General features: G+C 37.5%; 1 protein-coding gene across 1 annotated transcript; it reads left to right on the top strand.

Annotated features, from left to right (window-relative positions):
- The first annotated feature begins 294 nt into the window (after positions 1-294).
- On the top strand, positions 295-18,993 carry st3gal8 (ST3 beta-galactoside alpha-2,3-sialyltransferase 8). Its single transcript, XM_079241880.1, has 9 exons — positions 295-340; positions 10,970-11,291; positions 12,033-12,171; positions 12,256-12,391; positions 13,357-13,550; positions 13,638-13,817; positions 14,237-14,282; positions 14,524-14,643; positions 15,111-18,993. The coding sequence occupies exons 2-9, from the start codon at positions 11,141-11,143 to the stop codon at positions 15,276-15,278; spliced, it is 1,134 nt and encodes a 377-aa protein (XP_079098006.1). The 5' UTR covers positions 295-340; positions 10,970-11,140; the 3' UTR covers positions 15,279-18,993.

Raw genomic sequence — 18,993 nt, 5'->3', positions numbered from 1 at the left:
ACAAGGAAAAACTACATCAACCAGTTGCAATTTAAAATCAGAATTATGATGTTTAGCAAAATGTTTATTTTATTTCATTTTATTTTTCTTATTTGATTTTTTTTTTATCTAAAATGCATAAATAGATCAATTTGGCACACAAATTAAAACAAATATTGTTAAAATAAATAAATAAGATTTTAAAAACAGTTTGAATACAATAAAATAAAATGAAATCTTCTACCCCGCCCCCACCCTTGCGGTGGGCGGGGCTTATTGCTGCATCATAATGCTCACGGCGCAGCAGCTTCACAAAGAAACGGAGAAATCCCCCACCCAGGTCCTGCTGCTGCTGACTCATGTAAGGCTTTCATCTTTTATGTTCTTAACGGAATTTGGTGCGATTGTACAGCCTGCTTACGGGATCGGAGTACGTCTGGACCCGGGTACTTGTCTGTGTGTGAAAGTGCGTGTGTGTGTAGTGTGTGTATGCCGCAGTGAACGGCGAAGACTCGAGCGAGCAACTTCGCAAAGTTTCGCAAACTTTTAGATTTTTATCGCGGCTTGTTGTTGCTCAGGGCATCCCTTCTACTGTATTAACTGGTAATTTTACGTATCTGTGCGGCCTAAAAATGGAGAAAATGACGATGGAAAATGGGGAGACTGGGGAAGAGGCTGCGGGAGGACAAAATGCATCCAGACTTGGTCTCATAGCCCACAAGTTTCTTTATAAAACCCGTTAGCTGGTGGGAACTTTGTGTTTTACCGTCAGAGATCAGTAAACAGTTGAAAACCCCCCCATTTCCATTTGTTCAGCATTCTGTCTATGATATATTATTTTATATCATAAGATATTAGGTGTGCATGATGCCGAGAGATCCTTTTAAACACAACATCAGCATTACTTTCCTATTAAGCAACGTATTTATTTTGTGGTAAATTTAGGTAGTTTTCATGTTTTACCCAATGTGTGTGTGTGTGTGTGTGTGTGTGTGTGTGTGTGTGTGTGTGTGTGTGTGTGTGTGTGTGTGTGTGTGCATTTGTACTAAAAGAGGAAACTTCGGGTGTTCTTCGCCGTTGCATGGAGAAAAATGCGCGTCAGTGTCTGGGATGATAAATTGGAAAATATGGTCTGGTTTCTCTAGCCTTACTGGCTGACAGCGTTGCTCACAGTCTTAGCTGAGATACTTTGTAGCTTACGTACATTAATAGGTAACATACAACCGAAATAATGTATACATTAGACTCATAGTGGATTAAAACAAGATGATAATTAACTTTTATGATGATTTTTACTTGTTATGTTGTCATGAGACATCTTCAGCACCTTGGACCGGACTCTTTCTAGGGGTTGCGTCTGTTTTACTTTTATTATTTTTATCTTTTGGAGGAAGTTCTCATTTCACATAGGAGGAAATTGAGCAAGAGGGCCTTTCACAACATATCCATACAACAGTTTTCCAATCTTTTGCTCACTTTAGGGTCAGTTTGGACTTTATGTGCACTGTATTATTTGCTCCAATGTAAATCTTGTAATAACCATTGAGGGTAGTTTGTAGTTATTTTATTGACTCTTTATAACTTTCAGTGTTGTACTTTGTCATTTTGTCTTGGTGATTCTGCAATATAACAATCTGGAAGTTCATCTGACACTCTTATAAAGGAGTTTATTACCTTTTAGTTAGCAAGAGGTTATTAAGGCATTTTAGCATCACTTTAAATGGACTGCTGTTTATTTTTACATACGTTGACCTGCAGAAATATGCATACTGGGTCAAAACTTCTGTGTTTAAGGCCTCTGAAAGGAAACTTTGGTCAGTCTTCGCTGTCGATACTTAATAACACCCCATTTGACAACTTCCACAGCTTGTAATGCTTTTGTGGCCAGCTGAGAGCCTTACAGCTCCTGTTTGGGGGATTTTCTCCCATTCTTCTGTTCTAAAAGCTGCTATTTCTGTGAGATTCTCAGGTCATCTGAGGTCAGAGACTGACAGTCATTGCAAAACCCTCAACTTTCCCTTGTTGATGTTGTACATTGTGAGGTGTGGTTATCCGTTGTAGACTGTTTTTTCCCTGTTGCAGTCAAATGGAGATTTCATTTTGCCTCTCCAGTAATCCTGCAAGCTGTTTTCTAGGAGTCATTTATTTATTTATTTTAGCTGTTTCTGCTAATACAGTGGAGCCTTGTTACTTTAAAAAAATATTCTGGTGGAACCTTTGTAGGAAATGTTAAATTTGGACAGAAAATAACTTTCTGTGCATCCTCTTACTCTTTATCTGCTGGTCTGTATGTTACTCCCCACTTGCACAATTTTATGTTATGTATACAAACCCCTGACTTCTGTGCAGTTTTATGTTTATTTACTTTTCCATTATGTCTTCTGAGTATTTTACAGCGAGAACCTCTCACGGCAGGGTGCGTGTGTAAAAAGCAGCAGAAAAGGAAGTGTGGAATCTAATTCTTCTTACAATATTCAGTGTCGATGTAGTGATGATTTGTAAAATAGTTTGTGAAATGAAAGCCCATCTAAACTTTTGCCATTCCTGCTAACCTTTGTTTGAAAACGTAAGACAACTGTAATGATCCCTAAAGGTCAAATAACTTTTACAATCCGAGGACACTGTTACTTTAGGGTTTTCTCATGTAGTGGTTTTTGTGGGCAATGGTGGCCTTAATTGGAAATGAATGGGAAAAGTGAGATCTGAGCCCTCAATGAAATGCTTTTCCTTCCCTTTTGCCTTTTAAACGTCTACTTCAGAAGAAATGTATTAGTCTTTCTGTAAAACATGCTGACGTGCTTTGTTGTGTGGCTTTAGAAATTCCGTGCTTTCTACCATTAACGGCAATACAAAACACAAAATCAGGTGCAAAATGTTTTGCATTGTGCTGTGCGCAGTTATTGATTATACTTATTTCTGAAAATCTAAATAATCAAGAGTGTTTCTGTATCAGTAAATCTGTTAAGCCTGTGCTTTTTATATTTATAACTGCTATGATACACATTAGCTTGTGCAGTCCCTTACTTTGAAGCATTCTTTATTGCTGCAAAATATATTTCTGATACATTAACAATGTTTATGTTGCACTTCGATGAATATATCTGACTTCACTGGGCTTGAATTTGTCTTTAATAACTCCTGTATGTACTTGTGGTACTTTCTGAGTTCTTAGTAGGGGTGGGGAATAAAAAAAAAAATTGAATATCTGGATTTTTTGCTTCACAATTTTAAAGTCAAATTTTTATTTGTAAAAAATCATTAAAAAATAAAAATAATTTATTATTTTTTTTGTCATTTTTAGGGTTTTTATTGATCTTTTCACTTGTCTTCTTGGGCATTATAGCAGCAGAATAATGGTCTGGCTACTGTGTTGTTTTTTTCCTTATTGATATCAAGAAAATGACGAGCAAAAAAAGTTTCGCATATTTTTGTTTTTAGTCTACAAAAATGAGCAATATCAAAGAATTGTGAGAATCGCAATTTAATTGGAATCACAGTGAAAGCATTTCGTCACAACTCTAGTTCTTAGTAATGAGTACTTCATGTATTTTGTTTAACCTCATCAGATATTATGCCAGTGAAACACTATTGTTATAGTAGGTTGTGTGAAAATCCTATTTCTGGTATCACATCAAACACTTCTTAGCTGTTTGAGAGTGTTTATAGTATTCTTTGAAGACTTATTGAGTGTGTATGTAAAGGTCCTGCGTTTGACGTGTGTGTGTCTGAAACCGGACTCTAAAACACTTCACATAATTATATTTAGAGAAGCAGGTTGTGTGGTCTGAGTCAGATGTAATTATAGAGCCAGTACTAAAGCTGAACTACAGCTTTAAATGGATTGTTACAGACTGGCTGTCTGCTTCTAGTCCATGCCATTTCTATGTCCTAGAATCACAGATTACTTTTGGAGGTCTGAACAATTTTATCCTTGACTGAGAGACACAAAGAAAATCTGAAGGGAGTGGAAATAGGTAATATTTTATATAGTTTACAGACAAACCATGAGGATAATGATAATATCCAGTAAAAATGTCATTGTTTACTGGGAGATCAATAGACATTTAAGATTTTGTTTTCAGGTCAGCTGTAAAATATTTGTTATTGTGTGTTGCTAAAGCATCTTTGCTTTATGGGGACCTCAGTTTGCAAAACTGCTTGAGAGTTTGGACTTAGAGCTAAAACATACTGAAAATTCACCACTATCACATTAATTTTAGCATTTCTTGGACTGCTAATAATAGGTTTCTTGTTTTTGTTTTTTTTGTTTTTCCACAAATAGAGGCCGGCATTCCACGAAGATCAAGTTCTTTTGTAGTGCAGGATCCTTCTGGACAGTTAGGAATAATATTGTATGTTTTTCCTATCATACAGCCCTTGTTGATGTGGATATTTTTTCCTTATTTATCTTTTTACTTTTGGCCAAATTTTACTGAATGAACCAAATCCAGGACTCTTTTGTGGTCCAAGCCCTCACAAACTGTCTTTTGTGTGTCAGCTTCGCACAGTCTTCAGTCCAAACTCAGTTTTACAATACAAAGTAAAAAAGATGGCAAGCAGAATGATTTTAACAAAATGGATGATGATTTTGAGGAGGTTTACAGTTAATCCACCTATCAGACAGGCTTTGAAACTGTTTATTGATTTAATGTGCATGCCTCAAATACTTGGCACAGCAGACCCCAGTTGTGAACAGAAACCATGATGCTGGGTTCACAGCTATGGTGCAGGTCAACACATTATGTTAGTATGTGTCCTCTCAAAGATAGTAAGGTTTTTGTTTTGTTTTGTTTTTTTTTTGTTATTATTATTTATTTGCTTATTTTTTTAACACACATTAACTTCTCTGAGCTGAACATATTTCCACTTGACACATCAGAGTCACTGATGTAAAACACACAATTTCAAACAGATTTGCAATACAGGTGCATACATTTTGTGGAGCAGTTTCTTTTCAGATAACAGGAAGTTAAATAAATCCAGAGGGTGCTACACAGTTACTGAACCCATACACTTGTGCATTTTCTGGACTTTGGATCTGTCTTCCATCAAAGGTCAGTGCTATCAGCTAACTTTGCTAATGGCCAGCAGCATAGTGAGAATCAAATTTCTGCTTGATGCAAAATGTTGGATGAAGTGCCATGGCCACCACGTTAATGGCTTTTTGCAGAGACTGCCAAGCCAACACAAATGCACAGAAGAAGCTGCAGGACTGAAACTGACTTTTTTTTCCCCTTCTTCCTTAAAATTAGTTGGACAATCTGAATAAAATAATACCTTAAGTTCACAAGAGTTGAGCTTTTTTTGCCGCATTCACAGATCTCCTTTCACTTATGCTGATCTGTTACTTACTTTGTACGTAAATTAGTAGATTTGTAGTAGCCTATCACACAATGAATCATAAATAAAGAGTGGTTTCTATTACAAGCCTGTTGGTTCATTTCTATCAGTTAATAAACAGATAAAATTATTAATCTACAACAAATCAGTCTGTTAGCAACTATTTAATACCTGTAGTTCCTCTAGCTGTGTTTCCACCTGAGAATTCATGGTCACTGGGCAAAAGGAAATAAGTTAACTTTGTTTTTGTTTACTTAGATACAACATGGAGCTTCAGAGCATGTTCTGATTTAAGGACCTAAGACAAAGTGTAGTTCTTGTGGAAAGGACCAACAAATCCTGAATGAATAATATTCTATTCAGCAGTCAGTTTGCAGACACTTTTAACCAAAGCATCTTACATGTGATCAATTAACCATAGCATGTTACCTAACATGCCTGTCTTGTGGGTTGGAAGAAGTGCCCCAAGAGAATCCACGCATACATAGGAAGAACACGCAAACACCACACAGAAAGGCCCCTGTAAACCCCTGTTTCTTTTAAAGAAAGAGCTGGCCTCTATTTGTTGTTGCATTTTCTATTTTCACTTGGATTGGATTTTCCCTGATTTGGTTTTCCATTTGATTTAACTAAGCATTTTAAAACATGTTATTAAAATATTTGGAGTTCTAGAAATTCAAGGAGATATTGGCTTGTTTTTTCTGCTTCTTTCTTTAGTTTATTTACCTATAGTTCCTGTCATGTTCTCCCATAATAACAATCCTGTGAAACTTTCCAGGTCCCTACAATTACTTGTCCATTCTGAAATACAGAAATCCCTAAAATACTGAAAAAATAGCGAAAAAAGTGGACAACACATAAAGCTGAGTGACATAGCTTTTAGTGTTTATCAGTTTGACACTCTGAGAACCCATCTTACCAATTTGGTGTCACAATTATCCAGCTGGTCTGCATTCTTCATCAGCAGAGCAGCTGCTTTCCGTCTTGGTATCAAAGCAGAGAGCAAAGTCTACAAAGAAAGACAGAAGGAGACAGGAAGAAGTGTTGTCACAAGTTTTCCAGCACAGGAAACCATGTGACCTCTCACCCTGTTGCCCCAACCCCCTCCCTGCAAACCCTAAAATAACATACAGACTGTAACTCAGCTGATAATCGTTAAACACCAGTTGTCCTTTTAACTCTATTTGCTGGTCGGGTTTTCAGGCTCTGATGTAGAGTTTTTTCTGCCTTAATACAGCCAACCAGGTTTCCAGTAAGCTGTAGCACATGTGCATAGACAAGGTTCCAAGCAGAGAAAGCAATAGCGTATTTTATGGATGAGAAAAGATTGTTTCATGACATTTCATTGTGTATTTAATGAGTACAAACTAAAACTGGACCAAACATTTTGTGTCTGTATTTAGAAATTTGTAATTTATTCGGAAAAAGACAGGATGAAATTATCCAAAAACTCAAATGTTCTTATTGTTAAGCTGAATATCTGTACATATTAGGGGTGGGAAAATCGAATAGAAAATTCGGAAATCGGGATTTTTTTTTCTTCACAATTTTAAAATCTTTTTTTTTTTGTTTAAAAAAACTTTCTTTTTTTCTCAACTGAATAAAATGAATGCACTGTCAAATTTTTGTCATTTTTATTGTTTTTAATTGATCTTTATACTTGTTTTCTTGGGCATTATAGCAGCAGAAGGATGGTCTGGCGACTGCGTTGTTTTTTCCTCATTGAAATGAAGAAAAATGATAAAGAAAAAAGTTTTATACATTTTTTTGTTTTTAATCGACAAAAATTCGCAATATCGGAGAATTGTAAGAATCGCAATTTAAATCGAATTGGGACAAAGGCATATCGTCACACTCCTAGTACATATCATACCAGTTAATACTTGGAGCACAGCTGCACATTCAGGATTTATTGAAGTGTCTCTATTTAATTGTTCTTCTCTCTGGTATAAGTTACTTTCTCTTGTCTTTTGCATGAGCCAATAATTTCAGTCATATTTGGAACCTTTTTTCTTTTCTCTTGACTACCAAAACAAGAAAGTTTCGGTTTTCAGTCCAACCTGCTGCTTCTAAGCAAGATTCAGGATCTAATTTAAGCTTTTAAAGGTTGTTCTGTAAATGGCGCGGCTCATCACAGAGAAAAAAAGGCAATCTGATGTGATTAACAGCAGGTTTATTTACAATGAGGCTAATACAATGAAAGGGAATGCCTTCCAGGCTGTTTTCCTCTTCATCCTGACGGTGCTTTAAATTAAACCTGTCTTGACTGAATTCACAGTTTGACCTGTTCTTTGCAGTTGTTTCTAAATTTATACAACCTGACCAAGTGATCTGATTAAAACTGCTTAATTTAGCTGGAACCTTGATGATCTGTTCATTAAACTCATGGTTAGTGAGATTTACTGATGCTGTTAATACAGGAGAATTCCACCATGTGTGATTGGCTGCATTGAGCGTCCAAGGTTGCAGATTTAAAGGCAGATATCATGATACGCAATGTCACCAAAAGTCATTATCATATTTACCTGATTGATTGAATGTTACATTTTATGTCTGAAATATATTGTTTACGTATTATTTTATTTAGTCAGTATCGTATGTTCTTATCGTGTTGCTTGGTGTCTCTTTAATTTAACACGAGAGCTGCTACATGAGTTTGTTGTACAGTGTAATGACGGTAAAGTGGATTGATTGATTAATAAATTCTGAGAAGGCATTTTTAAGATATGTGTTCTGCTTAATTGGTTAAAAATTATGTATTTAGTTTAAGCTGACTTTATAAAAGAGCAAAACATTTGCTAGTTGTTTATCAATTGCCCTGATCATTCTGGTGGCAGAGGTTCATGTCAGTAACATATTCAAAAACCATTATTCACCCTCCAAACAGACATGTGATTACTGTTATGAAATTGTACTTTATGAAAGTTAAATTATTAATGTTGATTATTACCAAATTTTCCTCTCCAGTTTTTTTTTAATGTAATACACTGGTGTGTCCCCTTCTTTCTGTGTGGACTTTTAGACATTCAGGACCAGGCAAATATCATGCTGAGTAATTCTCTCTGAGCTGCTTTTGTGTTAAAGGCCTTTGTACCAGGACATGTTTGCACAGTCAATATGACACGCAGTCAATAGCTGTTTTAACATGATAGCACGTGCTAAATTCAGGAACTTAGGTTTTGCATGAAGCCTTATTACCTTTTTTACCTTGTTATCCACCTATAGAATTACAGATTTTGTCAAACTGAGAATGATCTGATTTTATTTTCTTGTGAACTAGTTCTTGCATTGATGTAAAAAAAAAACAACCAATAAATATTCTCTTTTTCATTTTAAGTATTATATAAGTATAGTGTTTATTTTCTTTAATATTGTTACACTTTAAATTGCCATGGTCATATTAATGGTTAAGTAAGAGATATGTAACAAGTCCCAACTCTGTAGCAAAGCAGCCATCACAATTATTTAAAGGTGGAAATCAGACCCCTTTACTTAAAGAAGTGATACTAAATTTTGTCAGATTTTTTTAAATGAGGCACCCACTAGTGACGGCAAATCCGGCATCCATTTCACAGCCTGTCTGTATTCCTGAGCTCTCTCCAGTCAGTAAACCTCAGTCCGATGTTCATTCTTATTTCTTGCTCTGTTTCTTCTTTCAGTCTGAACAGAAAGTGTGTTAATGTCCAGTGATGCTTTAAAAAGTGCAATGCTGCAGGAAAGTGATGCTCAGGGATGGGGATAGCAAGTTGTGAAGTGTGATTTCCCAGCCTCAGGACACTGCTGGACAATGAAAGCTCCAGGAATATAAATAATAAATGTCACCACTCCATCAAAATGAGTCAGAAACCAAAGGATTTCAAAGAACCAATGAATCATATCAGTGAAGAAGAAAAAAAAAAAACACTGTTATGGTTTGCTTGGAACTTATAACTAACACTGTAATGTTATGTGGGAGCTGTAGTGGTGATAAAGTGTTTATTATTAGAACTGTATTTGTACACTTGTAACCCTCATGTTTTTGGAACATAGACTTGTTCATTCAGTCACAATGAGAGGATTTCATCTCACTTCTTGGGAGAAGTTCTGAAAATGTTAATGATTGTTTTAGGTAAATTCTGTTCGGGCTTGCATAAGGATTAGACAAGTAGTGGTTATGTTGATGGTTATGGCAAGCTTTTAGGAAATTGATGTAAGTCACTGTAAATCCCCATGAAGTGATGAAAATACGACTGGCTGGCTTTGTGTGGATATTTGACCATTTAAAACACATATTGTGGACTGAAGTGTCATACGCAGTCACACAATTTTAAGGAAGAAACACACATACAATATAGCTGACATGCCAAGCTACAAATACACACACGCACACACACACACACACACACATACACACACACACACACACACACAGTAAGGGAGAAACATTGAAGCAGACAGGAGATCTGACATGAGAGAAGCTGAACCAAATCCAGATCTGATTGGTATTCAGAGACTGAGTTTGTCTGCAGGGAGACATTCCTGCAGGAGCAAAAGGGAGGTGATGTGGAGGAAGAGGAGGAGAAGGAGGAGGAGGAGGAAAAAGAAAAGAGTGACTTCATTCTTCACTAAAGATCAAGAGCTGGGGCTCTGTTTTCCTTCTTGTATTTTACAAGGTAAAGGCCGGTGTGTTTGTTGGTTGCTGCATACAATGACATCACCTTTCTGTCATCATCATCATCATCATTCTTACAAACAGTCCGGTTGATAAACGGCTTTTATGTTTTTGGTTATGGAGAGGTTATAAAAATGCAAACATGATTTATGGTTGCTGTTATTAGAAAATATTTATGGTTGACAGTTCTTCTGATTCAGAGTTGTTTCCTCTTACATAGTTACAGATCATTATATAAAAATCTGTTTATCCAGCTAAATCTGCTTTACACAGATGTCTATAATGAATAATCTATGAATGCACATTTGTATTTAGCAGTACACTAAGGCAGTGGTTTTCAAACATTTGAGCCATGATGACCCCCAAAACAACATGAATTGGTGTGAGCGACCCCGATGCAACGAGCCAGTGATTAATTGTGTGACATATCAAATGGGTCGTCTTGCAGCCATCCTGTAAATGAAAGGCTGGAAAATGCAAGAATTTTCATAAATAAGGAGAATAAAATGGTTTTTGGTGGTTCACCGCCGTGTCAATGCACCTATATGCCCAAAATCAGCTGCTCTTGCAGGGAGATAATGTCAAATTCAGATTTTTACCATGACATGTTTTCTAACTTTTTGTTATAGTGTTTGAAAACGAAGGCAATAATTTCACAAATTTATCTCTGCATTTATGTTTAATTTACACTGCCCTGGTAAAAAAAAATCCCAAATTTATTTGATAAATGTAGGCTATGTGTGTGTTTTTTGTTGTTTTTTTTTTTTACAATCCTCTGTCAACCCCCTGAGATTATCTCACAATCCCAAGTTTGAGAACTACTGCACTAAAGGCCACAAGCCTTGAAGTATTTTATGAGTTTTTTTTACACAGTAGTGACTCTGTTAGTTCTGTTATCCAAATTAATGATGCACAACATATTTGTTTATGATTAGCTTAAAATAAGTGTTTTTGTTCTATTTTCTGTCTGTCTGTCACAACAAATCTTGGCCTTATCAGCGAGGGAGCGCCGCTGGGCTTCAGCTTCATGGAAATGAAACTGAACAAAGAGAGGACAGAACCCAGGAAAATGTCCAGATGACAGCAGCTATGCTGGCATAGCTCGTCAACTGACAGCTCAACTATACTTCCTTCCTCCTGCTGTATCCCCCCCTGTATTTCCATCCAGCCATGTTGCTAAGGCGGAAGCTGTGTGCTGTTGTGGTGTTTGCTGCTGTCCTCCTCCTCATGCTTGCAAGCCACAGCATTCATAGAAGGCATTTCCAGCCACCGCCCTTAGCCCATCTCGACAGCCAGGCCACACCTCCCAGCAGGGAGACAGGTAAGATGGTGGCAAAACACACCAAACGTATTCCACCTGTTGGGGGAAATGAGGCTTTTGGCACCAAGGAATGTAGCCATTAACCATGTAAAGTTGTTTCAAAAGCAGTAGCATTGGTACTACAGACAGATAAATTATGGTTATATGTAACAGGAGTAATGATTATACTGGGATGATAGTAAAATAAAACAGGTTGACTAACTATTATCTTTTATTATTACCTTCTAATTGTTGTAGTTAAAGAGTTAAAGTACCTTTAGCAGTAGTGTTGGTAGCAAAGTTTATAATATTAAACACTTATAAGGTAAAAAAGCAGTATTAGAATAAGTAATGTGGTCATTCAGTTGCCAATCGCAGGCCTGATAATGTGTAGGTCTTCAAAATGCCTCTGACCAGTGAGAGCTTGGAAAAGATACATCTGGCAGTGTCTTCTGGAGTCTGGCACTGGGGTGTTGGCAGCAGATATGTTAGTTCGGCTTGTTCTGATTCATCTGGCACGCGCTCAATCACATTGTGATCTGGCAAGTTTGTGTGCCAGGTCATAGCCTCTGCTGTGTTCCTTAACATGTTCCTTTACTCTTCCATTTGTGGGAGTGGGAGGGTTTGTGAAACGTAATGTTTCCCAACAGGTTATTGCATCATAATCAGAGTTATTTTAGGTCACTGGTTGATGTTTATAGCGGATCAGTCATCAGGAAAGCCCTCCCCGTGATTCACTTTTCTCCTACTCTGTGTTTGCAGTGGTCAAACCCACAAGGCCTCCTGCTGTCCTGACCCCTCCTCCTCCCAGTACCACCCAGTTTGAAACTGAAGAGGATGATGAGGACAAGTGGGAAGAGGAGGAAGAGCAGGCTGTTAAGGACATGAAGTCCGACCAGAGGTGATGCACTGGAAGTCATTGACTCAGTGTTACATTATTCTCTATTCAGCCGATGTCTGACTCCTCTGTGTTGTCCTTTTTCAGGACGTGTGGTTGCTCAAAGTCCTGTATTTCAGACCTGAATGGGTGGGACTGGTTTAGTCAACGCTACGACCCAGATCAAGAGCCCATACTCCGAGACACCAACAACTTTGATCCTGACGCACTCGCCTGGTGGCTGGTAAGAACAAACCGCAGCACATTTTCTGTAAATGCTGCAGTTGAACTTTTAGTCTAATGTTTGACATTCAAATTAGAAAGTTAAACTGGATTATTTCCAACATTTTGCAAGATGAAAATATTTTTACAGTCCACTGGCAGCTCACGCGCTCCATATTTGTGAAGCTGTTTTAACTTTGCATGATCTTATAAAGTCCATAAATCAGCAACCAGAGATTTTTATCATAAGAAGCAGCTTTTCTGCAGGAATCCTCTACTCACTTAAAATAATCACTATCTACAGTGAAAAACATCATCAGAGATCAAACTGGGCTTAATCTTAATTAGGTTTGGTACTGTGGCAGTTCAGCAAACCACTAAAGAAGTTGTCTTTTTTTTATGTAATTTCTTTAGTTGCTAAATTTGAATAGGGTGTAATCACAAAGTTCTGACTCATCTTTCAGAAGAAACGTTGCAGTCCGTTGAAGCCCCAGCCCCCCCATCCCTTTACAGTCATTAGCCAACACAAACTAGCTAAAACACAAGTCAGAGATTTGTTTTTCTTTGAAGACTATAAAAAATGTCTTCAAAGTCTTCAGACAGTTTCAGAAAACTGAAAGATCTCCGATTTGTCCTTTTTATCAAAACCGTCAGCAGTTTGCATGAGGAGACAAATGAGCAAGTCTTTTTCCTGCATTTATAGATTAAGTCCTGCTGCAGAAACCATTAGTAAATTAAAAGGAGGAGGGGTGGTAATGCTCCAAACATCACAGCTTTAGTTTACAATATGCAGTATATGCTCTGCAGGTTTCTGGGTAGAGCTGTACTGTATTCATTCAGAGAAAGCTTTCTTGTATTTTTTGTGTTTACAGCTTCTGTTATAGTTCAGGAAATGACCATGTGTTCTGAGTTGATTTCAGTCTTTAACATCAACACGAGAAGCCATTAAATTCTTTACAGTGATTCATTATTTCATGTGCTTTATAGGGTCTTCAGCGCTCTGGTAATGACCAGATGTTAGAGGAAGTGATGACACAGATGTTCAAGGTCATTCCCCGTCCCATAGTGGACACCAGCCCCCTCCCCTCCCGTTGCCGTAGATGTGCAGTTGTCGGTAACTCCGGCAACCTGCGTAAGTCTGGCCATGGCAAATTAATTGACTCTCACAGCTCTGTTATTCGGTATGTGCGTCTAAATCTGTGAAAATACATACAGACACATGCAAATGCACACACTTCTCATACCTTCCTTCTTTTCTTCCCTGTTAGGATGAACCGGGCGGTGACTCAAGGTTTTGAAAAAGATGTAGGTAATCGGACTACGCATCACTTCCTGTACCCGGAGAGTGCAGTGGACATGAGTCCCGGCGTCAGTCTCGTCCTTCTGCCGTTCAAGCTAAGAGACCTGGAATGGCTCACCAGCGCTTTGTCAACTGGCCAGATCAAAATGTACGACTCATCATTCATATGTACACGTACTTAAGATTAATTAGATTTATAACAAACAGTCAAAAATATAATAACTTGGAAGTAGGTAAGACTTATCCATACTTCATATATGAAATAAATAAAAAAAATATGTTTAGAGTGTGTATTAAAGAAATACAATTATAATTAAGTATGAATACATATTTAATAAATAAAGTATGCCATAAAAGACCTGACATTTTATGGTCATTTGAAACGTTCATGTGTCGCTACTATAATATCAACATGCACAAACTGTGACACATTACCTGATTTAGGATATTAACATATTCTTTATGTTACACATGTTTCCTCACATGCAGATAAATGCATATAGACAGAGGTTGATTTCATTTGCTGTATAATCTCTACAACTAGTAACTGCAAGTTTGTGTTTTTAGGACCTACATGAGGGTTAAGGAGAGAGTGGTGGCAGATAAAGATAAGGTAAAAAAAAAAAAAAAAAACTTATCTTCCCATTGCAACATTAGTGCTTTTTCTGCTACCAGCCTTGTATCCTGGCTGTTAGTTCACATCTTGTTTATTTCTGTACAATTGTTCCGACTTCTTCATTTTTCTGATTAACTGTGTGTGTGTGTGTGTGTGTGTGTGTGTGTGTGTGTGTGTGTGTGTGTGTGTGTGTGTGTGTGTGTGTGTGTGTGTGTGTGTGTGTGTGTGTGTTGTTCAGGTTCTGGTGGTAAATCCAGTATTTTTTAAGTATGTTCATGATCGTTGGACTGAGCATCATGGTCGCTATCCGTCCACCGGCATGCTGGCCATCATCTTTGCTCTGCACACCTGTGATCAGGTGGGGGAAATTGCTTATTTTCAGCTCAGAACTTCAGATCTGTAGCTGTACATCATCCTTTCACTGTGCTCTTGTGCTCCGAACTGACTGTAGTTTCTTTTTATAGCTGCTGCCACATATGTTATGTGTGGTAACGATAGTGGTAACACCATCTTTATCTTTATCTATCTTTATCTACAGTAGTTAACCCTATCTTTCACAGCTCTTTGTGTTTTTTTCTTGAGCTTTGCACATATTTCTACAACCTCCCTATGTTTAAGGTGTCACAAACCCACATTTATAGAAATGTATGGGACAGTCTGAGGTGACTTTTCTTACAGAGTTGTGCTACTTCAGCCTTTGGTTTATGACGCAATCAAAGGGTAAAAATCATTGGATTGTCAAGTCCAGCTGTTGTCTCCAATGTTTTAGTAGCTTTTTGTGATGAGATGTAATGTTGTACTTTATTTCCTTTTGTCTTTGTTCAGGTGTCTGTGTTTGGTTATGGTGCTGACCAGCAGGGGAACTGGCATCACTATTGGGAAGAGAACCGCTATGCCGGTGCCTTCAGGAAGACCGGAGTCCATAATGCCGACTTTGAGACACAAATCATCCGCCAACTCGCCAAAGAAGGCAAAATAAGTTTATACCTGTGATACCACCACTCACTTGATGACTGAAGGATCTGTAATGAACCACTGACAGAAGTTTAGACCTGCTGTCTGATACATACTTTCAGATTTACCGACTGACTTACTAATAAATCAGCAAGCAGTCCCAGAGACCAGCCAATAGACTGGCATGTGTTACTCAGCTGACTTCAAGCTGGGATGACTGATTGTCTGCACATTTGTCAGTCCTCTGGCACCAAACCAAATCTGAGCCACCCCTGCTTTGTATTTTCATCTTTTTCATTTTTGGGTGGAGGGTTGGACAGGAGTCAGTCTTCAAGATTCTTTTTATCAAACACCGCATTTGCCTTGAGTCAAGCCTCCAGACATGCTTGATCGATGATGCACCTTTGTTTGGGCATTTTTTTTAGATGTCTGTGGACAGAAGTTTGGAAGATTGAATAGCCTAACAGGGCACCTATCTGTTCCCAGTGACGGTTTAAATAAGCTTTAGCTAAGCCTAAAGCGTCTGTTTTTGGGACCCTCCACTGACCGTCCTGCCGTCTGCAACTGAAGGGATTGACCACAATAACTTTTGCTCTGAGCAAGGAACAACCACAGACTTTTTGTATCCTTTTTTATTGGAGTTTGTTGACATTGTACACAGATAACCTTTATTTTTTAATAAAAGCACTTTTTTTTTTAGAAAATGGAAGGATGTGATCATACTGTCAATTTAGCTTTGCAACCACATTAGACTTGTTGTGTTTTCTTTCATTCGTAATGCATCTCTTTCCTGTAATCGAATCCTAACATAAGCCGTCCTAAGCTGGAGGATCCTGACAGGAATTTGGGATCAAGATGAAAGTTTTTTTGAGCATTAATTAATATTATTCTGTCTCAACCACATATGAATAAGGAGGCAGAGGGTGAGAGGAACATGGGTTTTGTCAAACAACAGTTTGCAGCAATTAAACACAACAGGAACAAAGTATTTGTTTTGAGAGAATCATGATTTGAAGGTAGGGCAGGAGCATAGCTTGAAATTTCCTTCACACTGCAACTGTTTCCAGGATCTGCTATTCTACCTGTAATGTTTTCAAACCAGCCATCATGGCAAACAGCATTAATAACAATATCATACATATACATATGTGCATTTCATACAGTACTAGTGTATATGTGTGTTTATATATACATATATATATATATATATATATATATATATATATATATATATACACACATATATATATACACACATATATATACATATGTACTGTAAAAGCTGAAGACTGTTGAATTACAGATGGAAACATCATTTAATCTTCTGAAACACATCTCAGCTGATGGAAGTGACAAATATGAAAGAGACAAATACAACTTAAAAGATTTATTAAAATTTTACACGGACAAGTCAACAATCTGTAAACATGACCAGTGGAAGATGTAGCACGGTGGTTAGGTTCAACCAAAAATAACCACAAATGGGAGAGAGTGACCGTTTCAGCAGGTGGCTATTAAAGCTGTCTCACCCGCACTGTGAATGTACAAAGAAAAAAAACTGTTGATGATTGTCAGTTACAGGGATCTGAATGTTGTGTCGCGGTTTACATTATGAGCAGTTTCAGGACATTTTCACACAGGGTTTTTTTTAGAAATCCTTCAGTGCTGATATACTTCACAGTGCTATACAGTGCTTTTTAAATTTTTATTGCAATTGTGTTATTGCAAGTTTTCTCCCCATCCACTCCTAACTGGGCATGCATCTTACATCCTACCTGTACTGTGAGCTATGTCCGGCTAAAAAGAAACAGTTTTATCTTGACTCTTGTCTTTTCTCTGATTCAATCTCTGTCTAGTTTTTCTTTATTCCTCTGATAATGTCTTTTTGCATGTAATTGCTGAATCAGCTATGGTGGGTGTTTTAAAATAGCCTGTGTATTTATATCAGTTTGCTAGTGTGTGACTGTGCATAAAGCAGACATCACCAACTCCAGTCCTCGTGGGCTACTATCCTGCAGGTTTTAGTGTGTCATCTTCTGTACCTGCCTGATAATGAGCCATTGATTTGGGTCAAGTGTGTTACAGCGGGGAAGCACTAAAACCTGCAGGATGATGGCTCTCGAGAACCGGGGCTGGTGACCCCTGGCATACAACGACACTCTGCGGCAATGTCACATTATGTACTGGATGAAAAAGTTGTGCTGTGGTTTTTTTCTGTTTTTTCTGTTTTTTTTTTTTAAAGTCTTGTTGTGACACTGCTGGGCAGCGACGGCTCAGAAATGCACATAAAAGATGTTGCTCATATTAAACAAGTCCAGAATTCAGAGTTTTAAGGTCAGAAAGTTACGTAATGCACCTTTAAAGTTTCATTTGTGCCTTTCATAAAGGTTACATGTTCAAAAAAAAAAAAAAAAAAAAAAAGGAAAAACACAATAGCAGCACTGGGAATTAAACAAACACTTGAGATATTACAGACCAGAAATGTTAGTTATCCTTACCGATGTGTATGAAGGAAGATAATCTAGTTGGACGACAATGCATCTGATTATCTTGAACCGAGACTAACATTTGGGTTAAATCTGGTCAGACTTTTGCTAATGTTTTAACCAAATTTTAGCAAACCGGCATGCTTGTGTGAAACTGTCCTGAGACTGACATTCAAGGAGAAGCCTGTCTGCTTCAAACAACCTTTTTTCTTTTTATTTTATCATTTCTGTGATCAATACCATGGCTGAAGGAGATTCAAAGTCACTCACTTGTTCCTATAAAGAAGCAGGTTTTCTTTCTTATAAAGAAACATTTTCTTTGAGAGAAATGCACAGCCCCACACATCTGGCTGATCCTTGTGTTAAGATGCTGTGATCCATACACCAGAAATTTCAAAAAGTTGAAAAAAAATGATAAGACATACCATCAGAAAAGATTTAAAAAGAACAATTCAGTGACCACTTTGTTTGAAGCAGACTAAGATCTCACATAAGAATGATCATATGTGCTGGATAGTCATCTGGAGGTTGTTGCTCTGTCATTAGCTCGGCTAACTGTGGAAAAAGTCACATGGTTTCTTGAATTTAGTTGGTATGTTGCCAGAGGCCTTAGTCTAATGGGAAACATCTGCTGGTTTTTCTCTTTATGTTTTCCTCCACTTTAGCACTACTTTATCCTGGAAAACTCCTGCCAGCAAAATAGGAAATGATCCAGTCTACTATTTGTGTGTGCCACGTAAACCTGGTTTCAGCCACTTAATGACAGTGCAGCAGCCCTGCTTAGACCTGAGCTGGATTGAACATCTGCATGCAAGCTTTTACACTTGGCAAGGCTTAGTTGTTTGTAAACAGTTTTTTTTTTCCTTTTCACACTTAAAAAGTTATTTGCTGTGACTTTAAATCCAAAGTTGTGCTCATCAGATTTGATTGTAAAGTTTATGGAAATCAGGGATGCAGGAAAGTGCAGATTAATATACAAGAACCAATCTGCTGCTTCTAATTCCGCATTATTTTTAATGCCATCTGTGTGTGAGCTATACATTCAGATCAAATAAGTGTCACATAATGTACGATTGATGTATATTCAGCTTCAATGCAGGTCATCGCGTTTAGACTGCGGCTGGGAAAACGGTCACAGTTTTAGTTTAACTCACTCATTAGTTCTTGTGTAGATGCCAAACAGACAGGAGCACCTTAATGTTTTAACTAAAACCACAGCAAATTAAATGAATTTGTTACTTTGAATAAAGTTATGAATTTTAAACATA

Source organism: Telmatherina bonti, assembly GCF_933228915.1.
Source record: "Telmatherina bonti genome assembly, chromosome: 6".
Classification (NCBI taxonomy): domain Eukaryota; kingdom Metazoa; phylum Chordata; class Actinopteri; order Atheriniformes; family Telmatherinidae; genus Telmatherina; species Telmatherina bonti.
The sequence above is the reverse complement of the archived record's forward strand: the minus strand, read 5'-3'. Positions and strand labels throughout refer to the sequence as shown.

What these genes read in the sequence shown, in the direction of transcription:
- st3gal8 (XM_079241880.1), top strand. Translation starts at nt 11,141, where the DNA reads ATGTTGCTAAGGCGGAAGCTGTGTGCTGTTGTGGTGTTTGCTGCTGTC. An exon ending in TCTCACAGCTCTGTTATTCG is followed by an intron (nt 13,551 to 13,637) that starts GTATGTGCGTCT and finishes CTTCCCTGTTAG; the next exon opens with GATGAACCGGGCGGTGACTC. An exon ending in CTCTGCACACCTGTGATCAG is followed by an intron (nt 14,644 to 15,110) that starts GTGGGGGAAATT and finishes GTCTTTGTTCAG; the next exon opens with GTGTCTGTGTTTGGTTATGG.